Raw genomic sequence first — 17,556 nt, 5'->3', positions numbered from 1 at the left:
CGACACGAATCGCCATTTTTCCTCGTCGTCCACGAGCTGAAATTGCGTGATCGCGTGATAGCGAATGTCGTAATTACCGGGGCAATTATTGGACAATTACGCGATACCGCGGTAATTATACAATGCCTGTAATTACGGCCAATGTAAATACTTGTCCTTTTTCTCGGGGGTCTAACTCCCGATTGCAGCTTGTGTGAACGGTTTTATTATCGGAGTGTGATGGAATTTTCCCGGGCACTTATTGGCTTTCATCTTTTTATCCTATTCTAAACGCGGGGTAAAATAATATTATTCATACAAAGAAATATATTTTACAAGCCTAATCACTTCCTGCATGTAAACTCTTCGTCGGTGTTGAAATCTTTCCGATCGAAATCGTTAAAGGTTTTGTTTATTCGGGGAATAAAACCACAAACAGGGGAATAATCGATCCCAGGAACCCTCGGAAGTCCTTTCGATCTTTGTCCACCTTCGGCTATCCCTGAGGACGTCGCGACGTCCTCTCCCGAGGAGTCGATTTCCTTTCCCGGAGATGCGCGATCATTGGCACGCAACTCGTGGATCGCACGACGAGCACCCGCCACTTCTACGGCGCAATTACGCGTACGTCGGCATCGCCGTTTTACAAGGGTTAACCAAGGCGTACTTTTCGCGAAAGTGGTGCGTCCTCGAAAGTCCCGAAAATTCGGTGCGTACCCTGAGAAAAAAAAATTAACTGAAAGAAATATGAGTTGCATTCAAAATCCTTTCATCAACGTCTGAAAATGTCTCGACTTTTTATTCTCAAAAAAATTACAATTTCTTGAAATTATATATAATTCAGACAACAACAACAACAACAATAATAATAAACGCTAACAAAAATTTTTCTCGGGGTGAAATCGCCGGCTATCCGCCATTTTGCTTCTTCAGAGACGATTCGGCGATTTGCAATTTATGCCGAAATTACTTTATTTTTTTCAAAACCCAAGAAGGCGCCCATTTTTACGGCTTTCGCAAAATTTTAGGCGGTCCCTAAAGCAACCTTCCGTGACTTTAGCTTTACCAATGTCGAACTTCTAGAAAGCATGACACCGCACGCGAATGCACACGGACTTCTTCCGCTTCTCTGAAGTTGGCTCTCCACCTTGAACTTCGCGTGACTGGCGCTGCTTTCGTTTCGTTTCGGAAGAGCGGTCATTTGGACTGGCGGACTACTTTCGCATTCCTATTTAACAAGGCGTGTCAATGCCACATTAATTAGGCCCATTATCAGGAAGCTCTGGAATATCCGAGAAATCCTAACGGTGCATGGTTGCATTTTATGCAGTTAACGTAAGGGGGTATAATTATGAACAGTGGAATTAGAATAAAAATTGATGAGAGTTTTAATCAGAGCGCGATCGAAACCGTGTTTAGTGAAATAAAGTGGAGTAGTAAAACGGCATACAGGAAGTACGCGTAATGGCGGCATTGTTCCGCGAGTACGCAAAAGAGCTAATTATCCGATAGGATTCTAACCTCTCCGAGTAGCTGACAAGAAGCGGACAAACGCGTCCCGGGGTGGCGGCAATAACACCGCTTCTACTCTCGTGGCGAGCTCGTCCCTTCCTTCCGGCCGTGAAAAATGACGCGTATGAGCTAAGTTTTACGATCGTAGCGGCGCTACTCGGCCGCCATTGGCTGGCGGTACTGTGGGAATCGGCGATGCGCGCGCCGCGCCGTAATTGTGATTCATGGCGGAAACGTCGCACACGCGGGCGCAATTAACGCGCGCCGATGGCAATCAACTCGTGCCGTCGAGTACTAACTCAATTTCGCACGATCGCGCGGCAATCGCTTAGATCGCGTGATCTATACTCGATTTTCGGGCCGAGGTGGAGACTCTCGGGCGGCGCCATGGCGCAGGCTGCGCGCGCCGGGTGCGCGGCGGCGCGCGCTAGAGGGGACGAGGCTGCGTTCTATTCTCAGGTAAATGCTCCGAATTAACACTTGACTTTACTGCTAATAACATCGGAGGTCGCCCCGCGGGGAGATAAATTCGCTAGTTTAGGCCGCATTTGAATTTCAGATGCATCGAGTGCCGACGGGATAGTAGTTAAGCGCGCAGTCGGTACGTACGCGAAGACACTTAGTATGCGACGATGGCAATCAACTCGTGCCGCGAAATACAAAGTTCAGTAGAGAGGACGATCCTCCCGTATCGTCCGATTCGCGGTCGATCGTCGCGCATGGTGGAGGCCTGGCAGCGCATCGCCATTAATTCCCGTCAACTTTCATGAACGTAACGAACCCATACCCACGGCGATCAACGCGTGCCATCCGGTACTAACTCACTTTCGCACTATCGTTTCTTAATTGCGAGCGTAGCTCGATCGGCGAGCGATTTTCACCGCGAGGTGACCGCCTCTCGGCGGCCGGCGCCATTGACGGGCGCGCGACCGCGCAGGCGCGGCGCCGCATCCCTTCGCGTGTCTCCGCCCGTTCGGGCAGAATTTCTGTTATTTAAACCGCGCGTTCTCGCGCCAAATCGAAGAAACCGAGATCACGGCTCGACCTTACCGCTAATAGCACCGGCTTTGCCGCGCCGCGCGGAAATAAATTCGACGGTTTAGGTCGGTTTTGAATTCCGCGCGCGCTGCCTCGAGGGCCGAGCGCAGCGCCACGCGGCGAGTTATATATAAATCAGAGGACAAGCCGCGCCAGGCCGGCCGCTTTTTGCGCCTGGCTTTTAACCTCGAATTACCGAATCCACGCTCGCCCCGCCACCTACTCGAGGTCGGCGAACTTTCGCGAACCTCCGCCATCTCGCGGCAGGTGCGTTACGACATCTCCGCGAGACGGACCTGGGGAATTTCACTCTCCTTGCCGAATCCCGAAACCTAACCTATAAACCCGAGATACGTTCTCCCGTTTTGCCCCATAATTCATATATCCCCGTCTCTAATAAAATCCCGTAGACCGCGAAGAGGGCGGCGCAGTTTCCTAACCTCAAAGGGAACTCGCACGAGGCAAAACCCAAGTGTGCGTGTGCCGGTACAAAACGTGGCAAATGAATCCGTAATTACCTACGACAGTCCTCGCAATGGCCGGGGTACAACCACACCCTCTAAACGCCGGGAATGCGTGTAAAGCGTCAATCTTCTTTACATAAGCACGGCAGATACAACGGATTTATCCCAGTAAGGAAGCAAGTCGGTACTTCTTGTCCGACGGTATGCAATTATAAGTCGATATACCAGGCAGGATCAAGTTCATGATCTCACGGCGAAGCCTTTTCAATTAGGCCAATTATTCACGGATTAATATCCGTTTCTGTAAACAGGTCGATCCGCGCAATAGCCATGCTTCACCCAGTAACTCGAGATTAGTATCGAATCCAGTTATCCAGATAATGGCACTTCGCACTTCTATTCACCTGTACAGGGTGAGTCACGTGAAATGTCCGAAATTGGGCGGGACTTGGAAATTGCCAGAATTTAAATTCTAGAAGTTACAAAAAAAAATTTAATCCAGGCAATGTATCCTAATTCTTCTTATGAGATGGTAAGATTGATAGGTTAGGTTATCGAAAGATATACGTCCCCTCGGAGTAGCTTTGCTTAAGGTGAAGTGAAACATCCTTCAAATCAGTCGATTCGAATACAACACTTTTTTTTAAGGGTATTAGGCCAAACTGTCCAAAACTTTGACACATCACTTCTGATCAGCTAAGAATTGTCCTGACGCATTAAAAATTTGGATTTTCGAAAAAAATTGTTTAACCCAGTCCAGACCAGAACCAAAATGGCGTTGAGCTCTGATATTTCGATCAATATACAATTATCGAAAGCTCTGATATGAGAATCGAAAGGGTCAGGACAATTTTACGACAATGTAGAACACTCTGGTAATCGATAAACTCGCATTTGAACGGGATAAAGGCAAAAAAAGTGTTGTATGCGCTTCTTTGCTAAAACGATGGTAATACGAGGTCTCGGAGTGAAAATTTAATTAACCTGGAAATCACAGATGGCGCAGGGGGTCCCTCCGCAGTCAATTAGGGCCCAGAAGGCATGAATCCAGAGGATTTCTGGAGTTTTACTTCGATTTCTTCATAATTATTGTACGAAAACGATAGGTGGAATATGCCATTTGGTACAATACACAATATAATTCGACCCAGCTGTCAATATAAAAACGAACGTCGGCAACGTACGCATTTAGAAAAATCGTCTTTATCGACGTTGATCAAGTTCCTCGACGTGTTTCACTTCACCTTAATTCTTTCGCGACTCTCTCCCTATAACCTAACCTAAAATTTATACGCGCGTCATCCCATTTGTATGTATACCAACGATCTCACGATTTCCAGGAATAGATCGTCCTGGAATAGATCTTAGCGAACAACGTTGTTTGCAGTAATTCCCTTCTCGGGCAGGAAACTGCACCGTGCAGTGCCATCTAACCAGTGCACCCGACTAGAGAGGGAGAGAGACGGAGGCGCATGCACATGCACCGAGTGTGTACATTCGGTGCACGATCCGCGGTACATAACGACGAGATAGAGGGGCAAAGAGCACCAGGAAAGATATTCGCGCCATTATCGTGGCGGTGTGCCCTCGTATTAACTTATTTACTGCTCACTTTACGGCGTTATCGCGTGCAATTCTTTCCCCCGCTATCTCCGCGGATCGCCACGAGAACGGACGACGTATGGGACGGATTTTTTGAGGTTATATCGCGCGATTAAAGTCGCCGGCAATTAACGAGGAATTCGATCGTTTAGTTCTGCCGAACCCTGACATGGCGCCTGGTCTTGCGTAGATAATGCGACACTTTCCAGTTCAATGGGCCTAGGAAAAATCACGAGGACATGCCTCGAGACAAGCACGATACTCGGTACGCGGAAAACCTTATTAACGTAGAGAAAATTAAAACTATAGATGCGTTTCTCGAGTGGGGCGAATTTCGTCGCTGGTAGTATACATCGTTTATATACCGAGATTAATATGTCATTGAACCGCAGAAATATTTCGGTCATTCAAAGAACAATCCTTTGACGTAAACTGGAATTAATTGGATACAACGTTCCTTCGGAATTATTTTTATTTCAGTTTATTCGGGTCAAATCATTATTCTTTGAATTAACAAATTATCCCTTTAGTTCCTTTTCCTCGGGGTAGTTCCTATATAGTTATTGATTTTTGATTTCGCACATTTGTCGTTTGGTTTTTCAGTTCCGGCGTAAGTGGTGAGGTTAGGTGGAGTTTCTTAGCGAATCTACTTTTGTCATGGATCTTCGAACGGCATTAAGTGCACTCTAGAGTGCAGGTTGCACGGAGGTCCATTGTGATGGCGGCCAATCGATAGCCACGGAGTCGTCGACCTCCACCTCGATATAACGTCCCTGCCACTCGCTTCAGCTCTAATGCGATACACTTAATTAGCTTATACGTGTAAGCGTGATTACTACGAGCAGCGTGCCGATAAGGGTTCGCCGCTTCTTGCGGTGGCGCTCCGGTCGCGGCGGCCGCCATGACAGTCGAGTGGAAGCGCACTTATGGCATAACGAGAATTATTTAACGCAACCGCGTTCCTCTAACCCACTTTTGAGGCTTATCTCGGTCGGTTATAGATACATTTTATTACTATTATACATTCATCCGATTACGACTAGCGTAGGGGAAGCCATCGGAATCGACGGCTACTCGGCTCCCCGTCCACGCAGCGGATAATATCGAATCGAGCGATAACGGCATCTCGAATGCGATTGTTTTCCCCCGCGTATATGTCGTCGGAATATAAACGACGTTCTTTCGCTTTATTGCAATGCGGTACGTATCGCGGTGATATAAAATAACGTTTCTTCCCGAGAGGAGTCCCTTCTATGTCATCTTTGGTCGCGGACAGATCGAGGGACGTGATAACACCGATCCTCTGAGTTATCAAGATGGCGGACGAGCTCGGAATGAAAATGCTCGTAGGAGGCGGCTAGGTATCCGAATGCCGATTACGGTCGGTGTTTAACCTCGATGATCGGTTATCCTGGCGATGCTACTGTCAGGTTCGGAGAGCCGGTGATCCATCGGCCGGTCAAATTACTTCTAACGGTGGCTAGCAATGATGGAATGCAACTAATCTCCGGTCGTGGCACGACTTCGTCGGAAAATCGACGTGGCGCACGAACGTCGATCTTACTGGCCGACCAAGATGGCGGTTCCGCTTCCGATGCACCTCGCGATTATCTCGGCGACTGTGGGCGATACGAGCGGAGTTTAACGATCCCCGGGCCGGGCAAATTAATCGCGGCGATGGCAAGCACTGGAGGAACACGGTCGGAATTCAAGCTGGGCCTGAAATTCGCGAGAAAACGGCTAAAAACGGACACAGGGGCGTCCCCGGTTGCGCGATCGTTCCACTTTGTCCGCCGCGATCCTGCGCGGCCGTGACGGACAAAAGCGCCGATAAAAACGCGGGGGATTCTCAGGAATGAGAAAGTGCGTGCTCGTAAGGGGCCATCGTATAATTGCATGAAATTGTCCGTGTCTCCTTCGGCGCCATACCGGGCGTGACCGTTTCTGGCGACGGCGCCATCTTGGCGTTCCAAGATAGCGCCGTCGTTCGGCAATCTCGGCGATTTCGGAACGAGAGAGAGAGAAAGAGAGAGTGGCGTTCGTCGCCGAGTCCGACTAAGTTTAGAATCGATCTCAGCTTCACCGTTGCTAATTTCGGGTCGCGACTTTCGACCGAGAATCGAATCTCGCGAGAATCTCGCGATAATCCATCCGGTCCATGCGCTTATTATCACGATCTTATTTACATCCCGGCTTGGAATTACATTGAAATGCCGGGGAAGGGCACGTGCCCGATTCGTCCCGTCGACCGTCGCGCCATTACGCGGCGAGTAGCGTAACGAATCGACGCCGGGAAGGGGAGGCGGAAAAAATGAAGCGAACGAGCGGATCGTCCCGTAATTATGGCGGTATCTCGATCTCGTTACCGTCGTCCTCCTCTTCGGCAGGAATCGCACCGGATCCCACGGCGTAATTTGTCGCGGGGCAAAAAACCCCCTGCGCAGAGGAAGAAAATGATCTAATTATACGTCCGCCATTAACTCCGCCGGCCGGGGAGAGATGGCGCGTCGATCGCGCCCCTGGCGGACGGATCGGCAGGGCCAAGCGTCATTCCGACGTTACGCGTCCTTCGGTTCGGACGCGTTACGCTCTACCGCCGAGCTATACCCCAACCTTTATCACTGAGCTATACCCCAACTTCTCAACGCTCGCCGAAAAGGGAGACCTCTACGTGGCAGCCGATCATTCGCCGAGCCTGAAAATCGAGAGGATACTCGTTACTTCGGTATTTTCGCAATTTCCTCGCGATCCCGTTCCATCGCGACGTTTAGATAACAGCATCGCCATTAAAACCCCATCACCGATTTTTCCGGATCGAGCGGGCACGCCCAGGCGGGAACCCAGGAAACGTTTACGCATGCACCGAGGTATCGCTCGAGTATCTCGCTTTATGCCCGGTACATGCGCATCCGACATGGCCGGCATTCCGTCACACGTGTCGTGCTCGCGCATGCGCGGCCCGTTACGGGCTTCCTTTATCCGACATTAAGATTATCATTAAGGGGCACCGCATGCGAGGCTACCGTGGGCAAGCCTCGCCCCTGTTGAAAACGCACGATGCTAATGGCACCGTTAAGGCGTGTTTACTCGGGTGAAAACACTCGCGGTGACCTAACCTCCAAGGCGGGTCGTGAAATCCGCGCGGACGCCCTCGCGACGCCCTAACCTCCACCACGCGGAAGCTAACCGACGCCTCGTCCAAGTAACGTTTCGCAACGCGCGGGTAGGAATTACGTTATTAAGTGTCCCCGACATATCCGTGATCCCGCGGGCGAAAAATCTAATTGTAGGTAATGAAAGCTGCGTGCGAGTAACAGGCGTCGGTTTTTGCGTGGGTTTTTGCGGCGCGAGGACTTTACACGCCCGTCCGGTTCCGCCATCTTGGTCGGTCGGTCGATCGATCGATAGTTCTCGTGGCGATACTAGGAGGATCGTTTCCCACAAGATGTGGACTCCGAGTTTGAATTCAAACCCCTAAAAACCGAAAATTCGGCGAACGTCGTCTGTTACCTCGTAGGTACTCTTGCAGGAGATGCAGTCGGAGATGCACTCGGTACCTGGAGCGCGTGCTCTCGCTCGCGCTTGTATAATTGCTAGCAGGTGCCACATTAATCTTGCGGCCACCATAACCTATTTTCTTTACTGCCGCCTCGGTCTCGGATAATGAAATAAGAGGCGCGACCGCTCGCCGAGGGACAATGATCGAAATCAATTTCCTCGATTCCGATGATTTATCGAAGCGCGTCATTCTCCCCGCACATGCGCATCGCGCCCTGCGCACATCCGACCGCGAAAACCGGGATAGAGGCGGTGAAAGGGACTCCAGGAGGCCCGCAATGCATTTTGACCTTGCAATTATCCTGCCCCACCTTAGCCTTACACGTGGTGACCGTGCGTGACGAATCGAGGGGTAAATCGATCGCTGGATCGCAGGATCGAGGGACCTTCGCACTCGATCGTGACGTCCACGTAGATGCGAGTTACGACATCGAGAAATCATCGCCGAGGAATTCCGCTGCACCCAGGTGAGCCTCCTGCATCCTGGGGATCCCTTCGAAATCGAATCCCTATCTCGATCCAACACTCGGAACAACCGATCACGTGGACGCGGGATGCGAAGAGGACTCCGAGGAAATATCGCAAGATTAACGTTACACGTGCGGCAGGATTGGCCGAGGATTTTCTTTTATTCATGCACTGACTCGGCTGGAATCGAAAAAGGGCGCGCCGGGATCTCCAGCGTCCTTTTTCGGCAGAATTTAATCCGCCTGCGGCAGGATACATGAAAAATTAATCTAAAGGGTAGGATCGTTTCGTTTTGGAAATTTCGTTACGTACATGTCTTTGTTCGATATTTCTAGAGCGATTTCATCGGCCGGTGGGAATGCCGAGTCCTCTTCTTTCGTTCTTCCCGTCGTCCGGGATGTATTTTTTCCTAGGTGGCGGAGGAATCGTGTTCGTCGGCGTCGACGCGCGACGAATCGAATGCCGCGGATATCGAGTTTCGAAATTCGATGCGCGCGACGTCGACTAATCCGCGGGCATCGATCGCGATGTGCGCGAAAGAAGCCTCGCAAGGGGCGCCTTAAGCCCTCCTTCTCTTCTCTTTGCGTGGTATATCTTCCTCTTCCACGGGTGCCGTGGTTCCGCCGTCTGCTGGCTGCCATCTACCATCTCCCATCTACCAACCCGGTGTGTTCCGCGGCCGCTCTCGGTCGGTAATAAGCGGAGCACACCGAGCGGTGTGCCGACGATAATGGTCGTAATTTGTAACCGGAGCGAGGTCAATTAATAAAGACATCGCGCATTAATTTAATTATGCCGCCGCCGCGCCGCGCGAAAGCGCCTCCAGGGCGCGCCACCTCGCCCTGGTCGCGTGCCGACCATCTTGAATTTAGTTTTTACGATTTTACGACCACGGCCAGAATGCGCGATATCGATACGAACCATGGTCTCTCTTCTAGTGCTCGTCCACGGAGATCACAGTTCCCCTTAACTCGATTCAGGTAATTCGAAGGATCTTTCAGGATCCGCCCCGGTCTCTTTACCTTTACATAAGTCGCGGGCAAAAACCTAACCCAACGCATTTACGAGTGCCGGGTTTATTACCCACGGTTCGTTTGTAATAAAGGGAATTGCCAGCCCAGGGACTACAAACTTCGCCTCTCGTAACGGTACGAGGACCACATTTACGGAGATTGCCCGGTTCCCGGGAATCCTAACCTCTTTCAAGGATACCTTCAATGGCGATCCACGGGGGTGTCTCTCGTACAGACCTCGAGAGAAACAAATTCTCTCCCCTCCTGTTTCGAAGTTCCGGCGGAACTTTCCAGTCGCCTCGAGGAACTTTCCGTTGGAGCCACGCGAGCCAATCGCGGCTCGGCTCCAGAAGACGAGCGCCATTAAGGACGCTCACCACTCTAGCGATTTTGCAGGGCCTCACGGGGACAACGATTCCGAACGTGTTTCTAAACCGATCGAGCTTAACGAGTGCTCATATCGAAGATGAAATGTTGACCTGTGTTTATATGGGAGCGATTTTCGATAAGTGGTCATTTTCATATAAAAAAGTGCAACGACATAATTTCAATGCCCTTTTACCTAGGAAGGAGGTGCTCGATCGAAAATCGCTCCCATATAAACACACGTCAACATTTTATCTTTAAAACGAGCACTCGTTGAGCTCGATCGGTTGAGAAATACGCTCAAAATCGTTGTCCCCGTGGAGCACCTTTTTCAGGATTTTCGAGTTTCTCGCGAGGAATTTGGGCATTCCTTAGCAACCGTTGCCGACTCTAGGCGGAGCGTCCAACTGGCGTGTGCGGGCGGCCGGGGGTCACACACGTTTCGGCGCCTAGTCCAGAGGCGTCTAGCCGTTGTGTGAGTCCTATACGTGCAAAATACGCGCGCATTTTTCGCCCGTTGCTAAACACCGCCCATTATGCGTCGCGTCTCCCTCATCCGAGCGAGAAAGTATGTTTTGGTTACCTCCCACCGAATTCGATGCTAATGCCATCTAGCGGTGGAAGTCATCGTCCCCACTTTGGTGGTGAACGCCGTTAAGAATCGCCTCCGCGACGAGACGCACCCTCTCGGGCGCGCTGCGAACGTAACCTCCCAGTCGATTACAGTTCCTACCGGGACCCCGTTCCTCGCTAATTCACGGGACCGATTCCCAGCCATCGTCCCTCGCGCATTCACGTCGGTTTTCAATTAGCAGTGCCACGCGGCCCGCAAACTTATGCCTTTACCCGTGTAATCATCGGCCATCGACAGAGCGGATGATTTCTCGGCGATTACGGGCCGGGCCGTATCCTAGAGGCAGTAGCCGCGGCTAGTTAGCGTGCTGGATATACCGATAATATATGATCCGGTCTTACACCGGCCATATCCGCGCGGCCACTCGCCGATGCATCCCCCTCGTACAATGGGTTTAATGCTGGCGCGAGCGGACCGGCCGGGAAGCGCGTCGGGGACGGAACGGATGAGTTACGGCACGCCCGGTGACCCGCGGTAAGGCCCGTCAGGTGTCTACCAACCTCCGCCGGGCCCACACCGGGAGTCTCCGAGATCGGTGATGTAGCTTATTTATCTGTTTATCTTGTGGTTTGTACCCTTTGTCCATTTCTGTACACGGGGGGAATAAAGTCTTGAGTCCTGTTGCGGTTGTTTTACATCCTTTTCTGAGGTAAATGTGAAAATGTAAATATGTGAAAACGTGGGAACGAGGAGCGAAGAAATAATTTAAGAGGAAAGGAAAACAGAAGAAAGGAGGGAGAACGAAGAAAGAATTAAGAAGAACTCGCCGAAGAGACGACACGGATGGCGACCTGCGGTTACCCCGATCACCAGCGACGATGGATGTTGGTCGCCGTTTTTATCTTGGGTTTAGACCAACATTCAACGACGCGGTACATCGGGTGCCTCGAATCCGCGAAAGGGGCTCATGATCTTAGGATTGCCTGTATAATCTAGGAGGAAGGATTCTCTCCGGCCTCGGCCTAACGAGCGGATGGGTCATTGGCCAACAAACTCCGTCAAAGACTCGAGCTTGGGAGTCTAAGGCAAAGTGTCGTAGCCTCGTTCTTCCGACTTTCTGGGATAGTTGGAGTTTTTCCACGGATTCGACCGATCGTTCTTACTTCCGACCCCGAAGAGGATTCCTGGCGGATCCCCGGGACTGGGGAAGGACCGGATATCTTCCGACGAAGGGCAATCATCTCCAATTGGTATCAGGGCTTATCGGAGGCTGGAGGCCCATGGATGCAGAGCGAGGTTTACTGTCTCTTGGGTCGAGCGTTAACGATCGCGGCCTGGGGAAAGAAGTCGAAGGTACAACGCGGAGAGTCCCCTTTCAGGGTTGAGTTAGCAGAAGGATCCGTTCCCACGGTGGAGGCCTCGGAGGAGCTGGTCGGACTCGCACTTCCCGCTTCGCTCCTTGGTTTTCCGGGTAGAGCCGCCTCGCAGGACGGAAAGTAGCGGCCGATGAAGAAGGAGACGAAGAAGACCCCGAAGAAGAGTGTCGTGAATGCCACTTAGAGGATTATTAACGACCGCGGCCGAGCCCAGGATCGGCCACTCTGGAATCCCCTGGAGGACTCCGAGGGACTTAACGACGAAGACGAAGACGATTTCGATTCGAATTGCGGGCGATTCTCGAATGCCGCGAGGAAGGGTCCTCCATCCTCGAGAATGGTTCCAGCAAACTTAACACCCTGACGAGACGGAAATCCGATTCGTTGAGGTCGATGGTGCCCGTCAATGGGATGTCATCGATATCCTTCCGTATACCGTGGCTTTACCGATAGTCGATCAAGGAGCAGGACTCGCGGACTATCCCACCATGTTCCTGGGATGTTCTGGTCAAAATGGTATCGGGATCTCCGGCACGTCCTGGGATCCACCAGGCGGTCGCTGGGATCGCGAGATCGGCGCAGATGAGGACCGAGATTGTCTCCCTGCTGGATCATGGGCTACGCTACGTGGACCCTGGGATGATACACACCGAGGCGTGACATCTCGTGTTTTACATTGCTCTTGAGGATCTTATCTCGGATTGAAAGTCCTTCCGACAGCATCCCGAGCATGCGGCTCCCCGTGGTACCCGATATTCACCGACGTTGGTGTCCCTGGACCACCTTAGAGCGTCTCTAGACCGGATCATCGCCACATCGTCGCACCAAAAACCCATCTTTATTCGTCCTATCGTCAGGAACGATCGACGCTAAATTTTTAACAATCTCGTTGGACCTCTTCCACGAGCAACTGGGTCGAAGGACCCGCTTGATCTTCGCAGCATCCACCATGGGTGCCCGTGAACCACGCGAGCACGACCCAGGCTTCCATATTATACTCCCATCGAGAGCACCTCCGACGCTCGTAAAAGCCCAACTCGTAACAGGTGAAAGTTGATACAGATCACTCCTGTCGGTGAGAAAACATACCTGTAGGTTATGTTATGTAGGAAGTCACTGTGTGGGTAGACCTGTACACCGCTCCTAATTAGAATTGTTCTGCCATTACCTGTTAGGAACTCGAGAGAGGCAGCTCGACTCCTCGAACACGAGGCCTGGATTCCTCCGAGTTTTATCTAAATAATTCCGAGTCTTATCCGAATAATTCCGAGTTTCATCCAAATAATCCCAACTTCCATCCAACTCTCCAGATTCAAACGTTAATCTTCACGAGATCCGCCCCTTGATTCAACCGGGAGTTTCGGGGGTTAGGAATTAAATTCTGATAATCAAGTTACGAAATTTACAATTTTTTCTTCCGCGCCGCCATTTTCAGGAAAAGACGCGGCGTCTTCTCGGAAGACGATTTCGGCGAAGCGATAGCTAGATATCCCTCAGACTCTGGACCTGGACCGTTGATCTCCGGCCGTGACGTTATCCTCGGAGCGAGTTCTTGCTAATAAACACGTCGCGCTAACAAAAACGCTCGTATACCGGCGTTGCGTCATATATAATGTCCGGGACACAAGATGGATCGCGATGGGCGACGTTCACCAAACGCTCGCTACGTGCCTATCTCTCGGTGTAATGTCACTAGACAAAGTACCAGAGGGGCCTTACGCAATTTTCCCGTATACGTACGAGAGGTGCGTCGGTAACGCGGCGGAATACCCGCGTGCGGACTAAGCATCGCCCAAAAGGGAGCACTCGCGCAAGAAGAGGTCTTTTCCTTACGAGGGACAAAAAATGATGAATGCACCTAGATGGACTTGCTGAAGAGGATTTTCCACTTTGCTAAAATTAATATCTTAATTGGAAATACGCTTTGCATATCTTGATGTGTATTTTTAATGTGGACTTTGCAGGGGAGTCGCGTTTCTTGGAATTTCTATTCAGAGTTGCAGTCATCGCAGGGAGTTCTCTTCTCTCTCAGTGGAGATCAGGAATGGGGAAGAGGGGAAACATACGTGCAAGAAACCGCCCTTAATTGTCGGCAAAAATATAGCGATACAGTGACGGCAGGGCGCTGTTGTACTTACGGGGAAAATTATCGCCCCAATCACCATAAAGTGCGGTAAAGTTAACTGCGCTACCGCGCGGAGTAAACGTAGGTGCAGTTTGGTTTTGCCAAGGCGATTCGGTTATGATAACGACGCCATACTTAAATAAGACAGTGTATGCTCCGAGGGAGTCATCAAACACACATGCCTTGTTTATGAAAAATACCCGACAGATATTACTCCTATCTGCATCCTAGAGAACTGCATTGGTTGCATCGAAATATTCTGTGAAAAAAAAAAATCCCTCCTCATGTAACATTGACCGGATGGAATGAATTGGAAAGCCGTAAATAAATTGAGAAAAATATAAAGAAAAATGAAAAACACATCTAGGACATTTTTCTCGCGCGGAACTTCTTTACTTCTTGGGGGAAAAATTCGCCTTGATTTCTAATCTTGCCTTCCATGTTCCACATCTTGCGGTTTCACGGTCGGGGGGTTTCTCGATTTTCTTGGCGGTCGCACGACTTTCTATGGACGAGTCGGGAAAGCGAGTCAGTCGGCGTTCGTTAAACGGCGCCCCTCGAGGAAATTGTGCCGAATCGGCGGATGCCGCGCCGGATTTGCGCAACGTTTACGCGCGGGTACTTAACGAGGAAAAGAGCATTAAGTAGGTGAATGGGCCCGAGCACACAGGAACGTTTCTCGAGCGACTTAGCGACTCGTACGTTACGTCCCGTCCCGGTCCTTCAGTAGGTGAGTAGGTTGAGCACACACGGATGTCGGTCATACGGCTGTGCGATGGTGTGCCGCCTCGTAATCGCTCATTATCAAGCCTGATAATTACGAGAGTACATGTTCAATTAAGCAGCCCGCAAGTCGGATTTAACTGCCAGTAAAAACGCCCTGAACTCCCGAGAAACGGGTCGCTTCGACTTTTATCGATATAAAGTGGCTAAAACCATGTACGGGAAAAAGATTGCAATTGAATCCTCCATTATTTGGAGGCTCATTGCACATTCATCTGGACACGGAGAGTGGATTATAAAATTCATTACGTTCCGTTATGAATTATTTTATGATCCTTGAGAGTGGGTTCAGCCTCCCGGAAAATCAATTTGCTTTCTTTTTCTTCTTTTTTTTTTCTTAGCTACAGGCTGATTTAAGTTATTATCAGCCTTCTAGTGTATTGGTACTCGTTGGGTGAGCTGTCTAGGCACTCGCGAAAATCAATTAAATTTTTTTCGGTCGATTATGGAGTCCATTACAAGGTTCACGCAGGACGTTCAGTAGGTGAGTAGGTTGAACACTCTCGAAAGTCGGCCTCGCGGTCGTACGGTATTATCGCGTCATAATCGTATTATCAGCTCCGGGAGTCAAGCAGGTGAACGTTAAATTAAGGAGCCGACAAATCGGCTTTTCTCGATATCGAAATCTGCCTCAAGTGCCATGACGCCTCTCTAACTGGGCTGACAGAGCGCTTGCGAAATCGTCCTTTTAATGTCTCCGCCATTTTCTTTTTTTTTTTTTCTTTAGCCCAACTGCTGCGCCGTATTTCTTTCTTTTTTTAACGGGAAATCACGTCGATTAGAAAATACCGAGAAAATGGGTGAATGGGTTAAGTGCCGGGCAAAGCGTTTCGATTCCGGACGTCCATTACTGCATGCGGTGCACCGGCGGACACGCTTTCCTTCTAATGCACCTCTTTCCCTTGTCGCGCGACGTGACAATGTCTTTTATGGTAAATGGAGAATGGATTGAATGCGTATTCAATGTACCGTGGATATGCACCTGCGGATTTGTGCACTTTGTTGACTCAAGTTGAATCGATTTCACGGACTTATTTAGCTGATTACAGACCCCGCTCTTGCACTTCGGTGCATCTACGCAATTTCACTAGAAAATTAGATGAAAGAAAAATTTTCTAAGCATCGTGTGTCAGTCTCATAAAATATCCCCCGATAAGAACATACACCCCAAGATACGGAGTTCTGAAATCAATAATGACGCGTATCATTCCACTGGCGAAGAATAAATTGAAAATAATTAAAAGGCATTTGATAATCATTTTTAAAATCCTAGTAGATCTGTGGATATACTTTTGGGGGGTTTCTCACGGGAGGTGGCTCGAAGAAATTGGGTTCTTTATTTTAATCCGTTGATTTTCTTCGAGTTTCTTCATCCGCTTTGTCAGGGACTTCCTCTATGGTGTGCATTTCGACTTGGCCGGATGTCGCCCACTTGCATGGAGAACCATAAGCTCTCGTTCGTCTTGGTCGTAGGTGTTCGCACGTGTTCTCTTACCTATTCGTAAGTCTCCCAGGAGACGTTCGAAAAGATTTAAACACGGCCGCGGATATTCGTTTTAGATCGACCATTGGTTGGCCTCGCAATGGTCCCGGGATCTATCCGGAAGTGCGGCGTGCGGAAACGTTCCTATCATGAGTACGAGGAGTAACGACCATCGATATATCTCCCCGATTTTTCGATCATACTCGGTGCGTACCGAGTTATATACGAACCCGTACTTTACGACTCTGACTCGACGTATGAATGCCCTATCAGAGAAACGCGAAATTATCGTTCCACCGACCTAATGCGATCCTAATTCGAGGGTTAGGCGGCCAAAATTGATCTCCAAGAATTAAGAATTAATTTAACGACAGTCACAGTCAGATTTAATTCGCTTTTGATCTTGACACAGCCAAAAGAAGGTCAAGAATTGCGAGCTAAAAGTGATTAACGACGCGTTAACCCTGCAATTTTTTATTATTAATTTTCTAAAGGTGCATCGTTTTTTCGTGCATCTCCTCAGGGTTTCTCGTTTATAAGCGACCCCGCGTTTATAGGCGTGCGAACGCGGATACAGCCGGAGAAACGCGGGAGATGAAAAATCCGCGAACCGGGTCTATACCACGAAGAAGATCCTTTATCTCGAGAGAGAAACCTAGGCGTTACGAAACACCCTCGAAGAATGCTACCGCGATGTCTCGATCCTCGTTCCGATCCCTCGGCGACTCTCGCTCTCGAGAGGCTTTCGATCGAGCCGCCATTTCCCTCCCTTATTAAATTAATTGGGACGATTCTAAGAGATTGAAAGTATTCCACGAAGAAGGGATAGCTCCCAGCCTCTCGATTGCTCCCAGAAATGGAAGTTTTCCCCAGAATTTTTCGGATTTACAATTTTTTTTTTTCAGTGGAAGATAATTCGGAGGAAATTAAGGAGTCGTCCATCTTGTATTTTTCAGCCGGAAACGGTGCCGCAGGCCAGGATAGACATGACGAGGGTGCTGGAGGTCGCAGCCGCGGAAGACGTCACTGGACATCCTTACAGTCTTGCTGTAACCTCTCCCGAGGGGGTGACTTTCGTTAAAGGCACCTGCAGGGAAGAAACACGATGGTGGGCCGACGTCCTTCAGGTCTACTCCCGCAACAAGGTCGGTGGGCTCTTCGTTAACGAGGGGCGTCCTCGCGAAATCGCCGTCATTTCCGGCGCTCCCCTCTTAA

General features: G+C 50.1%; 1 protein-coding gene across 2 annotated transcripts in view; it reads left to right on the top strand.

The window, feature by feature from the left end:
* LOC105695673 (protein outspread) overlaps positions 1-17,556 on the top strand; it is a 142,725-nt gene that overhangs the window by 102,136 nt on the left and 23,033 nt on the right. For both annotated transcript variants that reach the window (XM_012417456.2, XM_012417457.1), the window contains exon 4: positions 17,298-17,486. In XM_012417456.2, coding sequence (XP_012272879.1) covers positions 17,298-17,486 — 189 coding nt within the window. The remainder of the gene's footprint in view (positions 1-17,297; positions 17,487-17,556) is intronic.

The sequence above is a fragment of the Orussus abietinus genome, unplaced genomic scaffold, assembly GCF_000612105.2.
Source record: "Orussus abietinus isolate OABI.00-Male unplaced genomic scaffold, Oabi_2.0 scaffold33, whole genome shotgun sequence".
In the NCBI taxonomy this organism is placed as follows: Eukaryota; Metazoa; Arthropoda; class Insecta; order Hymenoptera; family Orussidae; genus Orussus; species Orussus abietinus.
The sequence above is the reverse complement of the archived record's forward strand: the minus strand, read 5'-3'. Positions and strand labels throughout refer to the sequence as shown.